The 17,959-nt window shown below is 43.6% G+C and overlaps 1 protein-coding gene across 1 annotated transcript in view; it reads right to left on the bottom strand.

Annotated features, from left to right (window-relative positions):
• PARVA (parvin alpha) overlaps window positions 1–16,993 on the bottom strand; it is a 76,281-nt gene extending 59,288 nt beyond the window's left edge. The window contains exon 1 of the mRNA XM_075326677.1: window positions 16,822–16,993. Within this exon, the coding sequence (XP_075182792.1) occupies window positions 16,822–16,957 (136 nt within the window). The 5' untranslated portion in view covers window positions 16,958–16,993. The remainder of the gene's footprint in view (window positions 1–16,821) is intronic.
• Between the last annotated feature and the right edge of the window lie 966 nt (window positions 16,994–17,959).

Genomic DNA, 17,959 nt, shown 5'->3' on the forward strand with positions numbered 1-17,959 from the left:
AAAACAAAAAATCAGTACTCCCTTTTACTAATATATTATGAAATTATTTAGCACAGAATGTACACCTAAAGATTGCATGGTGGCCATAAAGTTATAATACACGAGCTACAGGAGTCAATGTAGAAATGGAAACGCAAGTTTTGTTTAGTGTATGGATTCTTAGAAACTATCTAATGCCTTACCCTTTTCTTTTTTTAACATGACTCCTGTTGAGACGTGTAGAATATTTTGTGGCAATCATGTTTTATTGCCTTTATATACAGTACAGTCCAAATGTTTGGACACACCTCATTCAAAGAGTTTTCTTTATTTTCATGACTCTGAAAATTGTAGATTCACATTGAAGGCATCAAAACTATGAATTAACACAAGTGGAATGAAATACGTAAAAAAGTGTGAAACAACTGAAAATATGTCTGATATTCTAGGTTCTTCAAAGTAGCCCCCTTTTGCTTTGATTACTGCTTTGCACACTCTTGGCATTCTCTTTTATGAGCTTCAAGAGGTAGTCACCGGAAATGGTTTTCCAACAGTCTTGAAGGAGTTCCCAGAGATGCTCAGCACTTGTTGGCCCTTTTGCCTTCACTCTGCGGTCCAGCTCACCCCAAACCATCTCGATTGGGTTCAGGTCTGGTGACTGTGGAGGCCAGGTCATCTGGCATAGCCCCCCATCACTCTCCTTCTTAGTCAAATAGCCCTTACACAGCCTGGAGGTGTGTTTGGTGTCATTGTCCTGTTGAAAAATAAATGATGGTCCAACTAAACGCAAACCGGATGGAATAGCATGCCGCTGCAAGATGCTGTGGTAGCCATGCTGGTTCTGTATGCCTTCAATTTTGAATAAATCCCCAACAGTGTCACCAGCAAAGCCCCCCCACACCATCACACCTCCTCCTCCATGCTTCACGGTGGGAACCAGCCATGTAGAGTCCATCCGTTCACCTGTTATACAAAGACACGGTGTTTGGATCCAAAGATCTCAAATTTGGACTCATCAGAGCAAAGCACAGATTTCCACTGGTCTAATGTCCATTCCTTGTGTTCTTTAGCCCAAACAAGTCTCTTCTGCTTGTTGCCTGTCCTTAGCAGGGGTTTCCTAGCATCTATTTTACCATGAAGGCCTGCTGCACAAAGTCTCCTCTTAACAGTTGTTCTAGAGATGTGTCTGCTGCTAGAACTCTGTGTGGCATTGACCTGCTCTCTAATCTGAGCTGCTGTTAACCTGCGATTTCTGAGGCTGGTGACTTGGATAAACTTATCCTCCGCAGCAGAGGTGACTCTTGGTCTTCCTTTCCTGGGGCGGTCCTCATATGAGCCAGTTTCTTTGTAGCGTTTGATGGTTTTTGCCACTGCACTTGAGGACACTTTCAAAGTTTTCCCAATTTTTCGGACTGACTGACCTTCATTTCTTAAAGTAATGATGGCCACTCGTTTTTCTTTACTTAGAATTTGTATTATGGCAAGAAAAAAAGCAGCTAACAGTCTATTCAGTAGGACTATCAGCTGTGTCTCCACCAGACTCCTGCACAACACAACTGATGGTCCCAACCCCATTTATAAGGCAAGAAATCCCACTTATTAAACCTGACAGGGCACACCTGTGAAGTGAAAACCATTTCTGGTGACGACCTTTTGAAGCTCGTCAAGGGAATGCCAAGAGTGTGCAAAGCAGTAATCACAGCAAAAGGTGGCTACTGAAGAACCTAGAATATAAGACATATTATCAGTTGTTTCACACTTTTTTGTTAAGTATTTCATTCCACATGTGATAATTCATAGTTTTGATACCTTCAATGTGAATCTACAATTTTCAGAGTCATGAAAATAAAGAAAACCGTTTGTATGAGAAGGTGTGTCCAAACTTGCCCAAACTGGGGTCCCAGTGGTCAGACCTCCAGCGATGAGGACGTTTTTTCCTATTCTATATGAATAGGAAAAAACCCTTTAAAAAAGGGACTTGAGGGTCATCGAGTCATAGTAAGTGTCAAGGAATCAAGAAAATAGAAAGATCTACAGCGGAGATATAGGAATCCACTCCAAGAAGAGCACAAGGTCTCTGATACAAAATTTCTGGTGGAATCCATAACCCAAGACCAGAACATCCGAACGCAGGGAGGAAACAATGAGAGAAATAACAAAAGCACTAACTTTGTGTAATGAGACAATAGGAGAGAAGGAAATTGGTGGGGCCCAACATATCCTCCGAGAGTCAAGGCAGCGCGAACGCAGAGCTTGTCGAATTCTCTCCCTGGTCCACTGTCCATGAACTGTTCTTGTGAATCGCAGTTAATTAATGAAAGTCAGATGTATTCTTCCTGCGGCTGCAAACAATACCAGTGCTAAATATTTTTTGCCTTTCCCTGATGACATCGAGCGGCGAAGAGACAGCGACTCGTGATTGCCGTCATAAAGGACGCGGTGCTCACTATAGCGGACGATCCCTCACAATTGCCGGGGTCTCGTATTAATATATATATATATATATATATATATATATATATATATATATATATATATATATATATATATATATATATATATATATATATAAATAAAATTTATATATATATATATATATATATATATATATATATATATATATATATATATATATATATATATATATTTATTATATACACACCACATCTCCATGTTTGTATGTAAACTAAGACATTTTTCCGTTCCACTAGAGAAATAATGCCAAAAAAAAAAAAATTACATATACATACATATATACATATATATATATATATATATATATATATATATATATATATATATATATATATATATATATATATATATATATATATATATATATATATATATATATATATATATAACCCAGCACAAGTGGCATCTGCAACAAAGGAGCGAAATCTATTGGATCGGTAATAATGGGGTTATGTAACTCAGCCTTTTATTACAATCACCTTGGCAATTCTAGGGAAATGTAAAATGACAAAACAAAACCGATAATAGCTGCAAATAAGTGAGAAGCTCTTAATGAGACACGGCCACGTCTCATCCATTGTTTATAGAGTTCTGAAACTTTTCCATGTGACTTTAATTCCTCTCTTTACTTGCTGTCTATGAATGCAGACATTATTTTCTGAAAGCCTGTACTGATCTAATCTTCTTCACTTGCCGAGCTATATGGATGGCGACACAGGTTTTGGCATTTTTGCTGTTTATAAAAACATACTGACGGTATATAATCAATATGGGCTTATAGTGTAGACTCTCAGCTTTAGTTTGAGGATATGCACATTCGAATTGGAGGAAGGGTTTATGAATTACAACTCTTTAATGTGTATCTGCCTCTTCAATTGGACCATTATCTGAAATTCTCTTTAGTGAGTTGCATGGGCTATTCCCTTGTTAATCCATCATCAATTAAGCAGCTAAAAGGTCTGGAGCTGATTCCAGGTGTGGCATTTGCATTTGGAGCTGTGAACCTACAACATGCGGTCACAGGAGCTCTCAATGGAAAAGAAAAAGACCATCATTAGGCTAAAAAAAAAAAAAAAAAAAAAGAAATCCAGAGCTGCACTTACTATTCTGTTGGTGCAATCACTGTGTACATACATTACTTATCCTGTACTGATCCTGAGTTACATCCTGTATTATCCTCCAGAGCTGCACTCACTATTCTGCTGGTGCAGTCACTGTGTACATACATTACATTACTTATCCTGTATGGATCCTGAGTTACATCCTGTATTATACTCCAGAGCTGCACTCACTATTCTGCTGCAGGAGGATCAGACAGGATACGTGACACGGGCAGAGCAATATAGACGCCTTTGTAGTCCAATAGCTCATTATAATGCACAATTCTACCTATTTTGGAGGTGTAAATGGGACCCCTTAACTCCGTGCCCCTTTGCAGCTCCACTTGTTGCACCAATGATTTCTTCGCTCCTGATAAGTGATGTATATAATATCGTTACTAAATTATAAATATATATAAAATATTAGGTAGTGCTCTTACAACAAAGAAAACTGCATCTGGAAACTAAAGTAAATAAAGCCGAGCCCTTGTTTCTTGCTCTTTCTCCGCAGACGCCCACTATTTTTCAGATCAAAGAACATTTGATGACTGTTAATACAACCACATTGGGTGAAAGCTGCACATGTCAATCACTTTGTCAGTGGGTCGGATGTGTCACCGTGGGGCCGATTTACTAATCAAAATGACGCAAAATTTAGCAAAAAACAAAATGTATAATGTTTTTTCCCCATGTTAAGACTGTGTAGAAAAGAGGCGAACCTGGAAGTAGTGGGCAAGATGTAGAAATAGGGTGTGACAATAAATGGGTGTAAAATAAGAACGGAGAGTTGTCTAATGTGCTGAGAAATGTGCTAAGCGAGCCCCACTGGTGGATATTATGTTGCCTAAAGCTGCACAAAAAAAGCAACATGAATTTCCCATTGAAAACCATGGAAAATAAGTGGTTTTAGGTGCAGAAAACTTTTCATGTTTTTCATGCCAAAATTCAATATGAGAATAACCCATACCTTGAGCAATAATGTGGAATAGTTTAATAAAAACTTTCCTGTAGGTTCAGATAACTTCAAAGAATCAGCTCTCATATATACACAAGGAATAACAGACATTACTTTGGCAATTAAGTGACACACAGTAGGTCCTGTTTTGTTTGGGGGGGGGGGGGGAATTCTTACAAGTTTCCCTCTCTGCAATCTACACACATGACAATAAGACCTACCCCACAAATAAGCCCGAGCATGATTTTACAGGATTTGTGGAGTATGCTTTAAATATAAGTCCTACTCCAAATATAAGCCCTAGCTACAGTTAGGGCCGGTGTTAGGAGCAGTGAAAGGATAGATAGGGGGAGAGATAGTGGAGATAGGGGGGGGCGGGATAGTGGAGATGGTGGGGGGGTATAGTGGAGATAGGGGGGGTATAGTGGAGATAGGGGTGGTGGTATAGTGGAGATGGTGGGGGGGTATAGTGGAGATGGTGGGGGGGTATAGTGGAGATGGGGGGGGTATAGTGGAGATGGGGGGGGTATAGTGGAGATAGGGGGGGTATAGTGGAGATAGGGGGGGTATAGTGGAGATAGGGGGGGTATAGTGGAGATAGGGGGGGTATAGTGGAGATAGGGGTGGTGGTATAGTGGAGATAGGGGTGGTGGTATAGTGGAGATGGGGGGGGTATAGTGGAGATGGTGGGGGGGGTATAGTGGAGATGGTGGGGGGGGGGGTATAGTGGAGATGGTGGGGGGGGGGTATAGTGGAGATGGTGGGGGGGGGGTATAGTGGAGATGGTGGGTGGGGGGTATAGTGGAGATGGTGGGGGGGTATAGTGGAGATGGTGGGGGGGTATAGTGGAGATGGTGGGGGGGTATAGTGGAGATAGGGGTGGTGGTATAGTGGAGATGGGGGGGGGTATAGTGGAGATGGGTGGGGGGGTATAGTGGAGATGGGGGTGGTGGTATAGTGGAGATGAGGGGGGGTATAGTGGAGATAGGGGGGAAAGATAGTGGAGATAGAGGGGGGGGGGAAGAGAGTGTAAAGGGGGGATAGATAGTGTAGAAGGGGGGAATCGATACTGTAGATAGATACATACATACATACATACATACATACATACATGTGTAACACACAGGGTATGGAGAGCTATGTTAATGTTCCAGAATACAATAGGACTATATTTGAATAAATATAATACTGTGTTTAACCAAGATGGCTTTTTAGAATGAATGATGCACTCAGGAGGTGGAGGGAGGAGAAGTGGCTTATAAGAGGAGTAAAACACAATTTTCTCTGATAAGATTTATTGCAAAGTTTTATTTGCTTGTACTATTAGTTTTTGCAAACCTTTTTTTTTTTTTTTTAATGAGTATGACCATATAAATGTATTAAAAAGGACACTCCAGGCAAAAGTAAACTAATTAAATGGAATCCATCTGAGAGCAGCGTAATGTAGAGACAGAGACCCTAATTCCAGCGATGTGTCACTTATTGAGCTATTATCAGTCATTTTGATAAAATCACTGTTTCCTCTGCTGTAGATCTAGCAGTTATACAGAGCTCATGAATATGTTGGACTACCTGCAGCACACCAAATAGTCCTGTAATGATAATCTACTACTGATTAAACAGTGATTTTATCAAATCTACACTAAGCAGCTCAGTAAGTGACACATCGTTGGAATCAGGATCTCTGCCACTATGTTATGCTGCTCTCAGATTAGGTGGCAAAAACCTGCTAATGGAGTCTCTTTAAGTGTAGTGTCTGAGGGAGCAGGATGTGACTCATTAGATATAATGTACTTTATACTGCAAATCATATTGATAGGGAATTTGGATTGTGAGCTCAAATGGGGACAGTGTTGCCAATGTATGTAAAGTGCTGTGAAATTAACAGCGCTATATAAATATATACAGTACAGACCAAAAGTATGGACACACCTTCTCATTCAAAGAGTTTTCTTTATATTCATGACTCTGAAAATTGTAGATTAACATTGCAGACATCAAAACTATGAATGAAAACATGTGGAATGAAATACTTAAAAGAGTGTGAAATAACTGAAAATATGTCTTATATTCTAGGTTCTTAAGAGTAGCCACCTTTTGCTTTGATTACTGCTTTGCACACTCTTGGCATTCTCTTGATGAGCTTCAAGAGGTAGTCACCGGAAATGGTCTTCCAACAGTCTTGAAGGAGGTCCCAGAGATGCTCAGCACTTGTTGGCCCTTTTGCCTTCACTCTGCGGTCCAGCTCACCCCAAACCATCTCGATTGGGTTCAGGTCTGGTGACTGTGGAGGCCAGGTCATCTGGCGTAGCACCCCATCACTCTCCTTCTTAGTCAAATAGCCCTTACACAGCCTGGAGGTGTGTTTGGGGTCATTGTCCTGTTGAAAAATAAATGATGGTCCAACTAAACGCAAACCGGATGGAATAGCACGATGCTGTGGTAGCCATGCTGGTTCAGTATGCCTTCAATTTTGAATAAATCCCCATCAGTGTCACCAGCAAAGCCCCCCCACACCATCACACCTCCTCCTCCATGCTTCACGGTGGGAACCAGCCATGTAGAGTCCATCCGTTCACCTTTTCTACAAAGACACGGTGGTTGGATCCAAAGATCTCAAATTTGGACTCATCAGACCAAAGCACAGATTTCCACTGGTCTAATGTCCATTCCTTGTGTTCTTTAGCCCATACAAGTCTCTTCTGCTTGTTGCCTGTCCTTAGCAGTGGTTTCCTAGCAGCTATTTTACCATGAAGGCCTGCTGCACAAAGTCTCCTCTTAACAGTTATTCTAGAGATGAGGAGGTGTGTCCAAACTTTTGGTCTGTACTGTGTATCAGTTTTACTGAGAGTGATGTGTTCATGCACTACATTGACCAGCAGGGGGAGTCAGTGAGCGCAGGCGTAAGCTGCTCGCAGAGAAGACAAAATGTGAATGTGTTCTGCCCCGGGGACGATTAATACAGGGGAACATTATGTAACAATATTCTGTGTACTATGTAACATTTGGGGAGCTCAATATGACCCTTCCCCTGGATACATAACATCTGCAGCCGTTCTTCCGCACCTAGAAACGGGTCACGTTTTGAGGAAGAAATCAAAAGAATTAAATAAGTGAATTTCCTATGGATTCCACCTGAATTGCTGCAAGAATTTCAATGTTATGTTGGCTTGCTAACCTCTGGATCTATCGAATGTCTTCCATTCTAAGGCGCATTCTTAAGATTCCAGCCATAGCATATACAGAGCAGCCGGCTTCAGTGCCACAGAGGCTGCCATTGAAAAAAGTAATGGGGAATAGATAATACGGCATCTGTCTTTGTATCATCCTATCAATACCATTGCCTGTGTGCACACGCATCGTGACCTTCGCACAAATTTGTATGACGGGTGCTGGCAACAGGAGATAAGGAATGTGGAACATCCTTCCAAATAAATGAGCGCATTGAGAGGCGGCGAAACCTCGGACAATATCGCTGCGCAGCGCCGCAGCCTTCATTCTGAACAGCCACGCTCGGATTTATAGAGAATATTTCCCGATAGTCACAGCGGAATTTGGAGGCCTTTAATACAATACACATTGTGCAGTTGTCATTCTGCTTCTTGCATGTAAGAAATGATTCGCCCTTCCCCCGACTGCGAAAAAAAATATTGGAAATCACGATGGTCGCGAGCCGAGAACTCAAGACCCCCAAAGGTCTTCTAATCTCCTTATCATTAGCGCTGAGTCTGCACGATTGCTCCCGTTATCGGATACTGTTGGCAGCGCTGATGTCATGTCGACAGCACTGCAGACAATCATTGAGCTCAGCGACTCTGCTCAAGATGACAGCAAAAGCCGCTAATCTGATTAACAGCACTGCAGCCAATCAATGAGCTCAGCGACTGCCCGAATTGCAGCCAATCAGCTTAGAGGCTTTTTGCCGTCAACTTGGCAGAGTCACTGAGCTCATTGATTGGCTGCAGTGCTGTTAATGTGATATCACTGCTGCAGACAATAAGACACTTGGCACTACAGTGCAAAATTAGCGTTGGACCTGACAAGGGTGAGTAAAGCACAGCTTTTGCTTTAACAAACTGTAGCTGGGTGACAGGTGTTTTTCCAAAATCAGGAAAATCCCTTTAATCCAAAATGCTCTTGCCTTTTTCATAGAGACTGTCGAAAGCAGCGGAGGGGTGTATTAGACTATGTTCACATGTTGCGTTTTTGCTGCATTTTTGTTTCGTTTCCACACGTCGATTCTGCAACTACAGTACAGACCAAAAGTTTGGACACACCTTCTCATCTCTAGAACAACTGTTAAGAGAAGACTGTGCACCAGCCTTCATGGTAAAATAGCTGCTAGGAAACCACTGCTAAGGACAGGCAACAAGCAGAAGAGACTTGTTTGGGCTAAAGAACACAAGGAATGGACATTAGACTAGTGGAAATCTGTGCTTTGGTCTGATGTGTCTAAATTTGAGATCTTTAAATCCAACCACCGTGTCTTTGTAGAAAAGGTGAACGGATGGACTCTACATGGCTGGTTCCCACCGTGAAGTATGGAGGAGGAGGTGTGATGGTGTGGGGGGGGCTTTGCTGGTGACACTGTTGGGGATTTATTCAAAATTGAAGGCATACTGAACCAGCATGGCTACCACAGCATCTTGCAGCGGCATGCTATTCCATCCGATTTGCGTTTAGTTGGACCATCATTTATTTTTCAACAGGACAATGACCCCAAACACTCCTCCAGGCTGCGTAAGGGCTATGTGACTAAAAAGGAGAGTGATGGGGTGCTACGCCAGACGACCTGGCCTCCACAGTCACCAGACCTGAACCCAATCGAGATGGTTTGGGGTGAGCTGGACCGCAGAGTGAAGGCAAAAGGGCCAACAAGTGCTAAGCATCTCTGGGAACTCCTTCAAGACTGTAGGAAAACCATTTCCGGTGACTACCTCTTGAAGCTCATCAAGAGAATGCCAAGAGTGTGCAAAGCAGTAATCAAAGCAAAAGGTGGCTACTTTGAAGAACGTAGAATATAAGACATATTTTCAGTTGTTTCACACTTTTTTGTTACGTATTTCATTCCTCATGTTTTAATTCATAGTTTTGATGCCTTCAATGTGAATCTACAATTTTCAGAGTCATGAAAATAAAGAAAACTCTTTGAATGAGAAGGTGTGTCCAAACATTTGGTCTGTACTGTACATCTGCAATGTGTGCACATAGCCCTGGACAATGGCAAATCCAGTTCAGTAACATTCCTGTATTTCAAGATATGTGCCATTCAGGAGCCTGGAAAAGTTGAGTGTTGCTCCCTAGAGGGTTGAATAGATATTCACAGCTTCCAAACGTGGAAATCTTCACTAGCAAAATGAATATGTTTTGCCACCTGCACCCAGGAGCTCGCAATCAAATCTATAAGAGTCCGTGATGTATGAGCTTGGTTTACCTTTAGTGGAAAAGGCGGGGAGAATCAATAGTGAATTACCCCACGAGCCGCCATGTAGAGTGGACCTTCCAATAAATGGAGCAGATGCCTAAATATTGTGGACCAAAGCAATGACAGACCTGCAGCCCTATGTAAATCCATACACAGTGATGAGGCGGGGAAGCATACAACAGACAACAGGTAGGAAAAGACAAACTCTGCTCTGCTACATCTAAACGCTTGTTAGGATTCACGTAGAAGAACCTTCTATATAATTTCCGGATTCTGATTTTGAGGTCGCTCGCACAGCCACCACACAGTATTAAAATCCTTGAATTACTCCTCCACACAGCATATTCCTACGATGAAGTGTCTGGATTGGAATTTGTGACGTGACCTCATCATGTGGAGAGACGATGAGCTCAGCCGCAGAGCTAAGCCCTAATTCTGCAGAACATTCCTGCAGAGGAACGCCATACGGAGCCGGAGGGCAAACCCACCACGAGTGACATCCGGTGTGGGGTCACATACCCACCCGAGGGGCACTGCAAGAAAGCAACACAGACACTGGTGTAGACAGAGGGTAAAGTGTAATGGCCCAACGTGTACAAAACTGTGCAAAAGTTTTAGGTAGGTCTGAAAAAAATCTGTAAAATAAGCTGGTTTAAAAAAATTGGATTTTGGTAATTGATAAAAAATAAATTCCAAGAGAAACAACTCAATCTTTGGGGTGATCATCCTTCGCCCTCAAAATAATCAAGTATTCTAGGTACATTGCAGAGTTTTTGAAGGAACTCACATTTTGGAAGAGGCTCCCTGCTGGAGACCTAAGCTCCCTGCTGGAGACCTAAGCTCCCTGCTGGAGACCTAAGCTCCCTGCTGGAGACCTAAGCTCCCTGCTGGAGACCTAAGCTCCCTGCTGGAGACCTAAGCTCCCTGCTGGAGACCTAAGCTCCCTGCTGGAGACCTAAGCTCCCTGCTGGAGACCTAAGCTCCCTGCTGGAGACCTAAGCTCCCTGCTGGAGACCTAAGCTCCCTGCTGGAGACCTAAGCTCCCTGCTGGAGACCTAAGCTCCCTGCTGGAGACCTAAGCTCCCTGCTGGAGACCTAAGCTCCCTGCTGGAGAGCCAAGCTCCCTGCTGGAGAGCCAAGCTCCCTGCTGGAGACCCAAGCTCCCTGCTGGAGACCCAAGCTCCCTGCTGGAGACCCAAGCGCCCTGCTGGAGACCCAAGCGCCCTGCTGGAGACCCAAGCGCCCTGCTGGAGACCCAAGCGCCCTGCTGGAGACCCAAGCGCCCTGCTGGAGAGCCAAGCTCCCTGCTGGAGAGCCAAGCTCCCTGCTGGAGAGCCAAGCTCCCTGCTGGAGACCTAAGCTCCCTGCTGGAGACCTAAGCTCCCTGCTGGAGACCCAAGCTCCCTGCTGGAGACCCAAGCTCCCTGCTGGAGACCCAAGCGCCCTGCTGGAGACCCAAGCGCCCTGCTGGAGAGCCAAGCTCCCTGCTGGAGAGCCAAGCTCCCTGCTGGAGAGCCAAGCTCCCTGCTGGAGAGCCAAGCTCCCTGCTGGAGAGCCAAGCTCCCTGCTGGAGAACTAAGCTCCCTGCTGGAGAACTAAGCTCCCTGCTGGAGAATCTTTATATAATCCCAGACAGACTATGCTGAGACCAGGGCTCTGTGGGGGTCACATCACCTCCAGGATTTCTTAGTGGTCTTTCATGTCACAAGTCCTACACCATGGCAAGATTGAGCAACTCAACAAGACACCAGGTAGTTCTACTGCATCAGCAAGGTGTTTCAAGGCAAAGCTATCAAAGCACACTGAAGTTAAAGGGAAGCTGTCACCAGATTTGGCAACTATAAGCTGTGGCAACTACAACTGAGCTTTTATATACAGCATCCTAGAATACTGTATATAAGAGCTCAGGCCACGCTGTATAACATAATAAACACTTATTATATTCACCTAGAGGGCGGTCCGGTCCGATGGGTGTCACGGCTCTCCGGTCCGGCACCTCCTCTCTGCTGCAATCTCCGTCCTCCTTCTACCCAACCCAGTGTGGCTGACGCGTCTAAGTCATCCACACAGATCGACATTGTGATCCTGATCAGGAGGGCCTTGCTGAAGGCAGATCAAAAGTACTGTAATGCGCAGGCACGAGGAAAGGTTAAATACCGCATGCGCACTACAATTCTTTAATCTGCACTGAGCAGGACAGATCAAAATGCGCCTGCGCAAGACCTCAATACTAGCTAGTGTTCATGACGTTAACGTGTCATACACATGGGTCTCAGAAGGACAGAGATGGAGGCGCCAAACCGGAGAGCCATTGGACCGGACTGCCCCCCTAGGCAAAGTATTATATGTGTTTTTTAGGTTAGTATTCTAGAATACTGTACATAAGAGCTCAATGGTGGTGGCCGCAGCTTATAGGGCAAAGATCTGGTGCCAAGTTCCTTTTAAAGGCGTTCTTTTCAATTTAAGAATCACCAAGAAACGGCCAACAGTGAGGAGCTTGGATGCAATGCTTGGCCAACGAAACTTAGTGCCACAGATGAGACATATTGTACTTGCTTTCCTTAAAATCGGAAAATGTCCAGCAGTGCCATCAGCTTAGAACTGGCAGCGACAAGTGGGATCAGCTACATCTCGTGGTTTAGAGAGATATGTCCAGAAGTGGTCTTCATCAAAGAATTGTGACCAAAAGTCATATCTTTGACATGGAAGCATGGCTAAATGAGTCAGCCATGTAAAAAAAAAAACATTAGAAAGTATGTAGCAGTATGAGGCAAAATATCCACAGAAAAATGAAAAAATCCCTACGAAAACAAATATAAATTTAATGGCTCTCCATTAAAAAAAAAAAAAACAAAAACAAAGACAAGGACTCAATAGGGAAATGGAAAAAAAAAAGCCTGAGGGTGGTTTGAGCAGAGGGTATATACCTCAAATGCAACACATGCTAAAAAACTGATCAGGCTTTATGATCCCAATGCCAGTAAGATAACAGAATATGGAAGATATAAATGGGAAAAATCAAACAAAAGTTCAGGAAAAAGGTAAAGATGCAAAAAATATAAAGTCACTTAATGAGGGTATGGTTAGGTGACGTAGCTTAGGATGGTAACACTGAGCGAATAAGCGGTCCCTATTTATTTAGTCCTACAAAAATACGTTGAAGCAACACCTGAGACCAGATAAAAAGGGGAGAAGTTGACCCAATCTTTGCATTGTGTGTGCCACACTAAGCATGGAGAACTGAAAATAGAGATGAGGACTTGAGAACCAAAATTGTTGAATAATATCAACAATGTGACAAGTCCATCTCCAGAGATCTTGATGTTCTTTTATCCATGGTGCGCAACATAATAAGGACGTTTATAACCCACGGCGCTGTAGCTAATCTTCCTGGACGTGAACGGCAGAGAACATTTTTTGAAAACTTGCACTGTAGGATAGTCCGGATGGTGGATAAGCTGCCCCAATCAAGTTCCAAAGAAATTCAAGCTGTTCAGCAGACTCATGGGTGTCAGTGTCAGTGCAAACTATCCATCTACATCAGAATGAAATGAAAACCTATGGATGAGACCCAGGAGGACCCCACTGCTGATACAGAGACATAAAAAAGTTAGACTGCAGTTTGTCAAAATGTACGTGAATAACCAAAATCCTTCTGGGAAAGCATCTTGTGGACGGATGAGACCAAGATAGAGCTTTTTGGTAAAGTACATCATTCTATGGTTTACCAAAAACAGAACGGACTACAAAGAAAAAAAACACAGCACCTACAGTCAAATATGGTGGAGGCTCAGATGTTTTGGGATTGTTTTGCTGCCTCTGGCACTGAGGGCCTTGACTGTGTGCAAGGCATCCTGAAATCTGAAGATTATCAAAGGTCTTTGGGTGGTAATGTAGTGCCCAGCATCACAAAAGCTGGGTTTGTGTTGTAGGTCAGGGGTCTTCCAGCAGTACATTGACCCCAAACACTTCAAGAAGCCCCCAGAAATGGATGAAAAAGTGCTGGAGAGTTCTGAAGTGGCAGCAATGAATCTGAAAATTGCTGTTGGGAGAAGAGAAGACGCCTTCAAATACGAGAGACCTGGAGATGTTTATAAAGAAGAGTCCAAGATTCCAGGTGAGAGGAGTAAGAAGCTTGTGGACGGTTATAGGAGGCGATTGACTGCAGTTATTTATTTCAAAGGGCGTGCAGCCAAATATTAAGAGGAGGGGAACAACAAGTTTGTCCAGCTCATTTTTGGGGTTTTGTTTGCAATTCTGTCCAATTTGGCTTTTTTCTCTTTTTTTGGTTGTTCCAAAACAAATAAAGGAAATAAATATGTGCATAACAAAACATGTGTTAGGTCATGTGCGCACGTTGCTTTTTTCATGCTTTTTTCCTTGCAGATTTTAGTCAATGCTGCAAGGAAAAATGCATCCCAGCAAAGTCTATGAGAATAGTGAGTTGCTGTGCACACGCTGCTTCTTATTTCCTTGCAGATTTTGTTGCTAAAAAAATAGAAGCAGAGTGTCCATTCTTTCTGCTTTATCACTACAGTGGATTATATCTGTACAGTTCCCGGCATACAGCATGGTGTGTGAGGCTCTCTGTAGCTCAGTAACCCGGGTCATCATGGTGATGACAAAGGATTCCATGGCAGCGATTGGGTCCCTGTGATCGCATTCCAGGGACCTGATCTCTAGTGAGAAGTAAGTGATCCCTCTCCCTGCCTGATCGCAGCATTCAGGGGGTAAAACTTCAGGGAGCGGTGCAGGCACCACTACAGGCAGTGCGCTCCGGATCCCGGCTGTAACACCAGTTGGAGACCTGGCGACGATTGTGGGGGTACAGCTCCTGAAGCCCCGCAATCGCCATGACTAAGAAAAAGAAGAAAAAAAAAGCATGTGAAAAAATACGTAAACACGATTAAAAATGCGTGTTCCTCCTGCTGCTTTTTTATGGGCAGAAAAGATGCACACAAAAAAGCAACGTGTGCACATAGCCTAATTGGAATAATTTTCTGGGAGAAATACTTCCTTTTCTAGAACAATTTCAAGGGAGCCAACACTTTTGGCCATGACTGTGTGTGACAATATTAAAAGTGGTATAAAGCGATTATAAACGAGACTAATTATATATATCTATACCATGAGCCATGTGTGACTATAACAGGTGATGTGAGGAGCTCTAATAAAAGACCCAATACTGGGCCTAGAGCGCAAAAGTACCTGGGGTCAACAGAAGTTGGGGAGCCACATACTGGTGACCTGAAAGCTACATTTGGCACATGTGCATTGGGTGCAGCTCTGGAGTATAATACAGGACGTAACTCAGGATCAGTAATGTATGTACAAAGTGACTGCACCAGCAGAATAGCGACTGCAGCTCTGGAGTATAATACAGAATGAAACTCAAGATCAGTAATGTATGTACACAGTGACTGCACCAGCAGAATAGTGAGTGTAGCTCTGGAGTATAATACAGGATGTAACTCAAGATCAGTAATGTATGTACACAGTGACTGCACCAGCAGAATAGCGACTGCAGCTCTGGAGTATAATACAGAATGTAACTCAAGATCAGTAATGTATGTACACAGTGACTGCACCAGCAGAATAGTGAGTGCAGCTCTGGAGTATAATACAGGATGTAACTCAAGATCAGTAATGTATGTACACAGTGACTGCACCAGCAGAATAGTGAGTGTAGCTCTGGAGTATAATACAGGATGTAACTCAAGATCAGTAATGTATGTACACAGTGACTGCACCAGCAGAATAGTGAGTGCAGCTCTGGAGTATAATACAGGATGTAACTCAAGATCAGTAATGTATGTACACAGTGACTGCACCAGCAGAATAGTGAGTGCAGCTCTGGAGTATAATACAGGAGGTAACTCAGGATCAGTAATGTAAAGTATGTACACAGTGATTCCACCAGCAGAATAGTGAGTCCAGCTCTGGAGTATAATACAGGATGTAAGTCAGGATCAGTACTGTAATGTATGTACACAGTGACTCCAATAAGCAGAATACTGAGTGCAGCTCTGGAGTATAATACAGGACGTAACTCAGGATCAGTAATGTATGTACAAAGTGACTGCACCAGCAGAATAGTGAGTGCAGCTCTGGAGTATAATACAGGAGGTAACTCAGGATCAGTAATGTATGTACAAAGTAACTCCACCAGCAGAATAGCGAGTGCAGCTCTGGAGTATAATACAGAATGTAACTCAGGATCAGTAATGTAAAGTATGTACACAGTGATTCCACCAGCAGAATAGTGAGTCCAGCTCTGGAGTATAATACAGGATGTAAGTCAGGATCAGTACTGTAATGTATGTATACAGTGACTCCAATAAGCAGAATAGTGAGTGCAGCTCTGGAGTATAATACAGATCTAACTCAGGATAAGTGAAGAATTTATGTATTTATAAAATGAATGTACAGTTTGTTGATTTTTGGAATAAACATGCAGTTTGGGAAGTGTGAACATGAATTGAGAAATATTTATGATTTCTATAAGATGCACTAATTGCACATTAGAAATGAATACTCCTGAGCACATTCTCCTTAGTCCCAGTATTGAGGACACAGGGTGTTGGTCGCATTTTATGGATTTGCTTTCCTCTCCTGTAGATTTCTGCTATAGCCCCGGGAAACAGACAGGCCAGGGAGGGGCTGCCCCCAGCAATGGAGCCGCACATTCCTCCACTCTATAGGTGGATCTACTGGAGCAGCAGAACTTAGTGCAGCGTTTCCCGGATGCTCCCAGGTGGGTGACACTGGGGGAGATGGAGAATACAGAGATTTCCCAGGGCAGTGTATATACTGCAATGCTGTGCACCAGCTGTATACCGCACAGGGGCTGCCCAGCTGTATACTGACACATTGTAGCAGCTTCTTACCTTCTTTGGCTTTTTTCCTTCTGGCTAAAGTTCCTCCGAGTTTCCCCAGGAAGGAGTCGTCCTTCTTCCTGGACGGGGGTGACTTGGGGGTCGGTGATTTGGGGGTAGAGGGCGACTTTTGGGGGGACGTGGCCATGTTTGCTGGGTGACTGCAGGGAGGGGAGGCTGCGCTCTGCTGCCAGCGGAAGCGGAATTATTCCAGCAATGTCAGGAGCTGCTCCCTCCTCCTCCAGTGCTCCCAGTGCTCCCAGTCCTGATGGGACAGAGCTAGCCCCGCACTCACATTCATGCAGAAAGCAGCTGGGCCTTATCCCAGTCCCAAACATTCAGGATCTGACCCCAGGCTCAGGCCCCTCCATATAATATAGCCCCCTGGATGGAGGGATTCCACACTATGACCCCCATAAATTCATATTAAAGCCTCTGATCCAGCACAATCTCCCCCAAATACATCGACCTGTCACTTGCAGCTTCATTCCCCAAATGTTGCAGATTTTACCTCCAGATTGCAGCAGAAGTAACTGAGAGCTTCCAAACTCAACACATACAGATGATCAGATACATCATAGTCATATGGTTTTGGCTATGTTCATATTTCCGTTGTTTTGCTTCCATCAGATCCGTCGTTTTTTAGATGTCAACGGATGCGTGATTTAACAGAATTCTGTTCACAGGAATCCTGTGAAAAAACTGATCCGTCGCGTACGTTACATCCATTGTGTGTCCATTTTTTGACGGATCCGTCGTGATCCGTTTCAGTTTGGGACAGCCCAATGGGAGTGCCAGACATGCTGGGCATGCTCAGTAGAGCATGATGGAAGCGTTGCTCCCACCTGACGGTCAGTCAGTAAATGACTGAGGCTAGGTTCACATTTCTGTTTTTTGCATCAGTCACCTGCGTTGCTTGACGCTTGTGACTGATGCGTTGTACAACAGGTGACAAGAAATGATTGTTATGAGAAAGCGGATTCCGTTTTTGAAAGTTCAGTATAAAAACGAGAGAGAGCGAGCGATCAGCTGATCGCTCATAAGCCATGGGGAGATAAGGTATGCACACCAGTGACTATGTAAGGGGAATACATGAAATAGCAGAAACTGCTGTGTTAATACTGACCTGAAAAATCCAATAGCTATATGC

Source organism: Anomaloglossus baeobatrachus, chromosome 10, assembly GCF_048569485.1.
Source record: "Anomaloglossus baeobatrachus isolate aAnoBae1 chromosome 10, aAnoBae1.hap1, whole genome shotgun sequence".
Classification (NCBI taxonomy): Eukaryota; Metazoa; Chordata; class Amphibia; order Anura; family Aromobatidae; genus Anomaloglossus; species Anomaloglossus baeobatrachus.